General features: G+C 38.1%; 1 protein-coding gene across 2 annotated transcripts; it reads right to left on the bottom strand.

The window, feature by feature from the left end:
• Positions 1 to 279: 279 nt before the first annotated feature.
• On the bottom strand, positions 280 to 8,773 carry desma (desmin a). Of its 2 annotated transcripts, XM_060876764.1 has the most exons (10): positions 8,138 to 8,773; positions 4,757 to 4,817; positions 4,538 to 4,633; positions 3,502 to 3,663; positions 3,130 to 3,255; positions 2,645 to 2,865; positions 2,418 to 2,473; positions 1,743 to 1,837; positions 1,554 to 1,607; positions 280 to 802 (listed from the first exon to the last, which is right to left on the bottom strand). In XM_060876764.1, the coding sequence occupies exons 1-10, from the start codon at positions 8,692 to 8,694 to the stop codon at positions 761 to 763; spliced, it is 1,470 nt and encodes a 489-aa protein (XP_060732747.1). In that variant the 5' UTR covers positions 8,695 to 8,773; the 3' UTR covers positions 280 to 760. The 2 variants fall into 2 exon arrangements, with proteins under 2 accessions (XP_060732747.1, XP_060732749.1); XM_060876766.1 differs by lacking the exon at positions 1,554 to 1,607.
• Between the last annotated feature and the right edge of the window lie 789 nt (positions 8,774 to 9,562).

The following is a 9,562-nucleotide window of genomic DNA, read 5'->3' as shown; positions in this document are numbered from 1 at the left end:
GTTTGGTGTGTCTTTTGATTTGTCACCTGTCTGTATGTGTGTTATGGTTTTTAGTCTTATCTGTCCAGAAGTCACACAGTTTGCTGGTATATAATCCTGCAGCCTTTGTAAGTAAGATTGATGACCCCTGGTGTATAAGGCCATCAATAAACAGCAGTCCAATAATCCAATAAGCACCAAGGAACGATTATTATTATTATTATTATTATTATTATTATTATTATTATTAATTAATTTATTTATTTTTTCTTCCCTTTTAATAATTCTAACAAACAATAGTTTGTATTATATAACAGGTTTTTATTGTAGTTCCCCTTCCAAAAATCTGTGAATCATTAAACATCTCACAAACATTTATGTGACCATTTCATGCAATATGTCAGATGATTGTGTTTCAAGTTTCATTTTAATAAAAGCACAAAATAAATTAGCAGGCCTCATATGGTGGTATACGATAGATCATGATGCATGTGACCCACTTACTCACAAGCACACAGACACACACTTACATATAAAATTCAGAGTATTAGCAGTTGAATATTGATGTACACTTTAACAAATAACTGCTTCAGTTTCATCTTCATTCGAAATCTTTTGGCCTTTATTCACTTTCAGCTTTGTCTCCTTTATTCATCCATAGCTGCCTGTAATTGTGGGTCATAGCATCACTGTATATAGTGAGGGTCTGTGTGGCATGGAAATGTCTTGTTTTAGATTGGATTCAATTCTGTTGCTGTTTTCTTCACACTTTTCTTCTATTTTAAATGACGTCCTGCTGGTGCTGTGTGGATTCACTGACAACCTTCAAGAAGAGACAATTGGAGATCAGTCACAGATGAAATGTAAGGTGCATAAAATTAAAATTAAGCTTAATAAAATATGTGTAAGGTAAATAAAGTGCTGGAAAAAACACATTGTGGTGTAAGATGAAATAAAATGATGTGTGTTAAATTTCATTCATTCATTCATTCATCTTCTACCGCTTATCCGAACTACCTCGGGTCACGGGGAGCCTGTGCCTAACCCATCGCAGGTCACACACACACACACACACACTCTCATTCACTCACGCAATCACACACTACGGACAATTTTCCAGAGATGCCAATCAATCTACCATACATGTCTTTGGACCGGGGGAGGAAACCGGAGTACCCGGAGGAAACCCCTGAGGCACGGGGAGAACATGCAAACTCCACGCACACAAGGCGGAGGCGGGAATAGAACCCTCAACCCTGGAGGTGTGAGGCAAACGTGCTAGCCACTAAGCCACCGTGCCCCCCTTGGGTCAAATTTGTCAGATGAAAATAATAGAGAGAGTGCAATTTTTTAAAATCTGGGAAATGATTTCTTAAGTGCTTTCTGATTTCTTACTCTCCTCAGCACTATGAACAACCATTATGAGTATTGAGTGGATGTTAATGATGCTGCAGACCTACAGTGCCTCTTGCTGAGTCCAGTGACCTTTAAAGTAAAGGGGTTAGATTCTCTAAGGAAACATTAGGAGGTGCGAGAGTGGGCATGAGACAAAATGGAACTGCTGCTTAACTTACACACTGAGCGCTCATGGCACTCATTGCACTCATTGCTTCACGAGACGTTTTAGACTAGAGATGAATAGAAAAATGAGCAAGCTGATGAGTTGAAGAATGGAACAGCAATGAGGTGTTTGCATAAATGATCAAAGCTCTGAAAAGATGGCTATTGCCTTAGAGAGACATGTGTGTATGTGCTTGTGTCACCTCTCCATCACGGGTCTCTATGGTCTTGATCAGAACTGTTTTCTTGGAGTGGATCTCAGAGGATCGTGGCTGTGTGAACTGCTCCGGGCTGGTCTCTGAAACATCCACAGTCACGGTTAAATTAAATCACACCGTTAAATTAAATCACATGTTATTTACTATAGTGAAGTCGCATTTTAATGTATTTATTCTCTTCCATCACAATAGTAATAGTTGCAATGGGATAACACTTGTGATGAATTCTGTACTCATAATGTATTATGTAAGGATATATTTTAAAAGCAAGGCATTATTTATAAGTTCATATTTACACTTTATAACAATTAAACAAGGCCCTATAAGATGTCATGGATGCTACATGATATGATATAAATGCTTTTAGAATTCATTGTGAATACAGGATTGTCAGGAAGAGGAAATTTCGCTCCCCCTGGTGGAGAATGTAAGGAGTTCACATTCTTCATCTCCATATTAAGACAAATTTAAGATACATTTTTTTTCCCAGCCTGCAAATAATATGGAAAGTGATGTATATGTATATTATTTTTTTATTTTATTTTATTGTATATTGTGCACTTTAAGTCTTGCTGCTCTTGTGTTAAATCCTATTTGTCGTTGCACCAAATTTCCCAAAGGGGATTAATTAAATATTCTACTACTAATACTGCTGCTCACCTCTGAGATCACCTCTGAAGCTCAAGGAGGAATATGCCTGTGGAGGCAGAGAGATCCTGAAAAGTTGAAATGTCATATAAGAATAATGTCATATTAGGCATTTAATGAAGAGTAACACAGAAAAGCAATAAAAGAAAATTGACTTATCTGTCCTTAAAAAGTTCAAATACTATTCTAAATGGAAAAACAAGCATGCATTTCTCCTTTTCATTCTGACCCCACTTTACCTGCTCTCCTCTCCCTCCAGCAGCTTCCTATAGGTGGCAATCTCCACATCCAGGGCCATCTTGACATTAAGAAGGTCCTGGTACTCACGAAGATGGCGAGCCATGTCATCTTTCATTTTGGCAATCTCAGCCTCAAGACGAGTAATGGTGTCCTGGTAACCGCCAGCCTCGTTGCCCATCCTTTCTTCCATCTCCTTCATCTGCCTTATCAGAGATTCATTCTAGATATAGAATAGAAAAAAGAAGTAAAATTTCAAAAAACTAAAGGATAAACTATCCCAAGTCCAAGATACAAAGTGCTAGTCCTCCAAGTCTCTCAGTTTTAGCCAGTGTCTAAATACCCACCAAAATTCTAAACAAACAAAATAAAGACCTGCTAATAACTAGCCAGGTGTACTGAAGCTGAGCTCATGTTTTCATTGACATGAGCACCGGTAATTGTTCCTGCAGGCTTTATGAGGGTGGTGAGATTAAATATGTCTTACGGTGCCCTTGAGGGAATCGATCTCGCAGGTGTAGGATTGGATTTGGTGGCGGAACTCCATGCACTCCTGCTTGGCCTGTCTCAATGAATCACTGTTCTTGGACACAGCTTGGTTCAGATCTGATACCTGGAGAAGAGAGAGATAAACTGCACTCAGCAGTGTTGCAAGAGAATATCTTGTCATTCCACATTAATGTCAAACCTTTAAGTGTTAGAACAGCTACCTGTCACTGCTTAATTAATGAAGTGTTTACTGGATGGTATTGAAGCTTACTGTTTAGAAAGAAATAAAATTCTGCTTATTTTATTCAGGCTTTACTGAGTTTATATAAGATTATATTTGCTATGTAGTGTTTGTATTCATATGACAGACCTTGGACTTGTACCACTCTTCAGCTTCTGAAATGTTTTTAGCTGCGATGGCCTCATACTGGCCGCGGATATCCCTCAGAGCAGCGGTCAGGTCAGGCTTAGACATGTCCATTTGGATTTGGACCTGAGATTCCTGCATCTGGCTCTGTAGCTCACGGATCTCCTGTACATAAAAAGCCAAAAAAAACTGAAGATGTGTATACTCTCAGTACAAAAATAACTTATTGTGGGTTTTTTTTAGAGAGTTCTTATCTCCATTAAATGTTTCTACTTGGATGCCTCACTGAACAGTATGGTTCTCTATAGAATCTTGTGTTTTCTCAGGGGGATAAATACAGGACTCAGGTTCTAGATTTAACCTTTAACATTGTACCTTCCTGACATTTAGTTAGATGAGGTTACAGAATTTGAATGAAATATTCCAATGTATACAACAATCTATAATCAATAAAACCAAAAATTGATTTGTTTGAAGTCACATGTTCTTTCCACATTCTACAGCAGGTCTACTTAGAGCCCTGTCTGATAGGGAAATTCTCTGTTATTGGATGCTACATATAGAGAATACACATGAGTATAAAAGTAAAACAAGTTTTTAAAGCAAGATGAATGTAAACTTATCCTATCAAAGAGTGCTGTGAAAATAGACAACATGGGACATGACTTTTTTTTCTGTTCTGTATCACAGCTGCGTGTGAAGCTCTCTCTCGGGTTTTAATTATAGAAATACATCTGTTCTATTGCGTTACACTGCCCCCTCCCTGTCAGAGCACAGCTGACAAACACACACACACACCAGGCTAATGTTTTACCATTAAATGTCAGACAAAAAAAGAAGAGAGCATGTAAATCTCTAACCTTTGGAGATTTGGTATGTGTGTTCGTGTGGGTGGTAGGTGGTATTTTGTGCATGCTTCACTCCTTCTATATACTATGTATAAGTGATTTACATTTGGACAGAAATGGTCTGAATGGCATATATTGAACAAAAGAGAATGAGTGTGTGACTAAGTGAGTGGTCTGAAAAACACACACACCTCCTCATGGATCTTCTTAAGGAAGGCAATCTCCTCATGAAGGCTCTCGATGCGTCTCTCCAAGTCCAGCCTGGCGAGAGTGGCAGCATCGACATCCTACAAAAATGCCATGTGGATTAAGCACAGCTTCAACAAAGGTACTGAAAAATGTAAAGATTATATGTGAAGATTTTAAGAGATGAACATTAGATCTCATTATAACAGGACATGGAGACTTACAGCTCTGAAAGCAGATAGGTTATTCTCAGCCTCTTCTTTTTGGTGGATTTCCTCTTGAAGTCTGCAGAAAAACACAAATGTAAGCCAGTGACTTAAATCATGCTCACTTCTGAGGTTTAACAGAAGTTTTGACACCACAAAAGCTTTCTTTGTGGTAACAAAAAACTTTTACAAAATGTTTTATTTACATATAGCAATCTATAGAACCAATATATGTTTTACCAAGATGATTATTGTAATAATCAATACTAGAATTCACACATCTTTAGAACAACCCATTTCTCTTATATCACTCCAATTTGTCAAGGATGAATATGATATTTTTTTTAAATGCTTTGTATCTACTAAAAGTCATTCTCTCACTAGCCAATATTTCCCTGCACATTTTCCCCACATTTCCTGCCAAATCCCTTTCAACCAGCCAACTCTCCCCTATCACATTGCAGCTACCACCCAGAGGGTCCATGCAAACACATGCTTCCTCTGAGACATCATGTGAAGCCAGATAATTGTACCTTTTCAGACTGCTGCTCATGATGTGTCACAGGGTAATGTAAACTACATAGAGGAAATCTGCGCTCTTGCACGTACATAAGCTAACAGATGCCCACAATTGGTTAGTGTCACTCTGATTGACAAGAGAGTGTATAGCTGCATGTTCCCTTGGCTTCTTGCCAAGAATGGCTGTGGCATTTTCAGGGTTCAATCAGTTCTAAAGATAGAGCAAATACTTTTCTGAGCTTTCTCTTCGCTTTTTATAAAACAGTAGAAAATGCAGCTCGATACCAAGAAACTTCAAAGCACACTCTAAAATTATTTTCTTTACGTATTTTTTTCTATACATACTATATCTTTTTCTTAGTTACTATAGAAATAATAAGATATTAGAATAAACATATCAATATAAACTCATGATATGCATTGCACTGTATAAAAGTTCATCAAAACTTCCTAAATAATAAGAATAATGCATTCAATAGAACTGTATTATAAAATAAATGCACTGTATTATAAATTAAATACACAATAGACTTTCCTAATAAATACCGAATAATTCATCACACTAACAAGCTATGGTTGTAAAAATAAGGCTTTAATTTTCACTCTATTTAAGTGCAAGTTTATTTTGTGAAATATTGCCCGCCCTTTCCTGTAATAAACATACATTAGTTGCTTCCATAAAAAAGAGCAATGAACAATGCTGTTGTGTGGCCTTCATATTAAAGAGCAATACAAGGGGTCAGTGAAGATATGGCTTTTAGCTAATGTGAAATCACACAATTGCATTGGTCATTAAAACTGATGTCCCTGATGCCTTTGAAATAACTACACATAGATTTTCTAGCACGTATCTGGTTGCATGTGTGTCATTGTTGGTATGCTGATTATTTCTGATAATATTTCAATGACAGATGTGGGAGTCATGCCATGACTATCACTATGCAGTGACTGATCACTCAATTACATGCTACCCTACAGGAATCAGGATTGAACTGCAATACTGTGCCATACATATGCTTAATAACAGGTGTTATTACCTTTTTAAGTCGTACAAATGTGTATTTTAAGCTATGTTCTACCCTTTTTAGTTGTCCTCAGGGTGATGCGGAGATCCACTGTGCTTGCGCAATGCCTAGAAATAGCATCTGCTTTTACCAGCCTGCAAACGGCACCCGTGAATCATTATTGTTAATGTAGGGCAGTTATACTCTAATGCTTACAGTCCCTTGAGTGCTGCACACTCACTCTACCACACACACACACACACACCCACAGGGAGGCTGAGCGATAAGTGTATTTTAGGAGATGAAAATTCTCCACAGTGCTAGGGGGTGGGTATATCAAAGAGGATAATAATAGATTACTAATCTGGGAGCCATGATACATTACAGTGGATCCTTTTGCAGTTGGGAAAGCAACTCATGCAATGTCAAACCATTCTGCCAATATCATACACACTTCATATGTGAGAGATGCAGCAGTGGTTACTGTACACCATGGGTTAAACTGTTCCACTCATTCATGTCTCTGAGTCTCTGTACTTTTAAATCCCCTGTATGTCTACCTACCTGAACTCCTCTGTAATTTATGATCAATATTTTAACAGCTGGAATTGTGTCCAGCGCTTACTCCCTTTTGCAGTGTTTAGCCTTTACCAGCACTATAGCTTCTAATTAAATCATGTGTGAAAAAAAATACCTGCAGGCTATTATGAAATTGCTTTTTTTGCAATATTGGGTAAAAGAAAAATTGCACATTTTTGAACCTTTCCACAGGCAGTCTTTTGAAATATGATGTGGTTATTAGAAATTGGGCTCTTCTGTATTCCAGGAATCTGACCATCAAGGTCTTTGCTGATTCATTGGCAATGTTTCTGTCAAACTGTGTAACCTAGACAATACATTTACATTAACTTCAAATAGAAGTTTACTGTTATTGCCTTAATAAATATCCTTTATAAAAAAAACTCCAGAATATTGCTAGGTATAAAGTCCCACTATAAATTAAATGCTACAATAAATTGGACAATTTCTCTGCTCTAATCAGTTACACACATACAAGACTTATGGACAGAGTCTGCTTGTATACGGTCTAAACCAGACCAGGAGTATTACAAAGGTCAGGATGGTTTAGAAAATAGAAGCTTTAGCACTAGGCCTTCAAACAGCCATGTACATCGTTGAACAGCCTTGTACATTCATAAGGAAGTTCTTACAATGGAATCTCAGCATATACAGAAATATTCTAATACAAATAGGCTCAGTCCAGATGTGACTATGATCTGTTTACTCTCATTTCTTAAAAAAATTATGCCTTCCTTAAAAGAGCAGAGCGACAGAGAACCCTGGGTTAATTTATGTAATATATGGTGGGATTTCTCAATCCTTATCACAGACTTTTAATGCACTGATTTATATTATAAGTATAATACATATTCAAATATTAGGCTAATTAGGCAAACATGCAAAACTATTTGTTTACTCTTAACCCTGAACTATTTACTTTTTAACCTTTTTGAACTTAAGTAAAATATTTTAAAATGTTTTTTTCAGGTATTATTATAACTATTATAAAATAGTTATAATAATTACAATTATTATAACTATAAATGGATTATTTCTGATATTAGTATGACATAATGAAGGAAATAACATGAAGTGTAAAGATTTCTAAACAGAATTTGTTAGTTACATTAGAAAATGAACTATTAGACTATAGGCATCAGTGCAACTAGCATCATTTTATACCCATTTTATTCAAGTTATTGGTTTAAAGTTATTAAAGTCATTTAAAAAAAATATTAAATCACTGAATCACTTTGTGTCACTATTAAATCACTTTGTGTCACTGACCCCACAGTAAGCCATGATTGTTTCTCACCTGAGTTTGAGTTTCTGTAGGTCATCAGCCAGGTTGTCACGCTCCACCTCTACGCGAGCTCTCTGGTTGGTCAGAGTGTCCACCTGCCTGCGCAGCTCCCTCATCTCCTCTTCGTACATCTCAGCAATGCGTGTGGGCTCGCGTCCCCTCAAGCGCTCAATCTCTACAGACAGGGCCTGGTTCTGCTGCTCAAGGAAGCGCACCTTCTCAATGTAACTGGCAAAGCGATCATTCAGGTGCTGTAGCTCGGCCTTCTCGTTGGTGCGTGTGTGCAGGAAATCCTGGTTCATGGCATCAGCCAGGTTGAAGTCTAGCTTCTCGCCCATACCGGCATAGGCGCGGGTCACAACTCCACCACCATAGCCTCCAGAGCGGTGGCTTGAGTAAACAGGGGAAGAGGAGGAGGTCTTGGTCATCTCATAGACTCTGGAAGAAAGTCTGGAAGAGCCAGAAGAGCCACGGCCAAATAGGGAGCTGGACATGGTCGAGCCCAAGCCGGAGCCGAAGGTTCGACGGTAGGATGAGGCCGTTTCAGCAGATGAAAAGGACTTGCTCATGGTGGTAAAGCTGTAAACTGGGGTGTGTACTAGAAATAAAGTAACCAAGTTGACAGACTTGAACAGAATGAAGAGCAGAAGCCAGGAAAGCTGCTATATGTAGCCTTGGTCACATTTTATCCCCTCCCTCACATTCATCACCCTCTCCTAAGCCCACCCTGTTCACTCAGCTGTCATGGGGTTTCCAGTAGTTGGGTGGAGGAGATGCCAGTAAGCATGTGAGATAGATAGCATGAGTGAGTAAGTGATGATGATCAATGGCTAATTCACAGTTACCTGAAAGTCTAGTAAGTCTGAAGTGTACTATTCCATGCTAAATGGATGTTCAGTGAATGTCCCAGTATAAAAAATTGTAAAAATGTCCACTCTGGACATCAGTCTCCACCCAGCATTGAATCAAATATAAGATAGGACAAAAATGATACTTAAGTACATGAACTCATGAGTATAGTCTGCTGCGATTCAGGAAAACTCTACTTAAACACTTAAAACACAATTGTTTTTAGAAAACACTTTTTAACAGTGTATGACGTAAATCAAAGGATCCATCTGCCATGTGAAAGATCATCCGGCATTTCAGCATTAGTTATATTAGACCATGGCTCCAAGTTTTGTGCTACATTCACACAAACCTCAGGCCTTCCATGTGTGGTAGGTTGCCAGATATTCACACTTAATCAGGAAGCCTGTGGGCGAGAGGCTGTTCAGCAGAATGGCATGCGGCAGCCTTCGGGAAGACGGACAACAGAAGCACATATAAAATTATTCAGTGCTTTATTCACTTTGGTAGTGAGGTCTTGTCTCTCATTACAGTTTAACAAAACAGAGAATCAGATTTTACTTCTTGATACAGATAAAATGTTTCTGA

Source organism: Tachysurus vachellii, chromosome 8 (genome assembly GCF_030014155.1).
Source record: "Tachysurus vachellii isolate PV-2020 chromosome 8, HZAU_Pvac_v1, whole genome shotgun sequence".
In the NCBI taxonomy this organism is placed as follows: Eukaryota; Metazoa; Chordata; class Actinopteri; order Siluriformes; family Bagridae; genus Tachysurus; species Tachysurus vachellii.
This window is presented reverse-complemented; position numbering and strand designations above follow the sequence as displayed.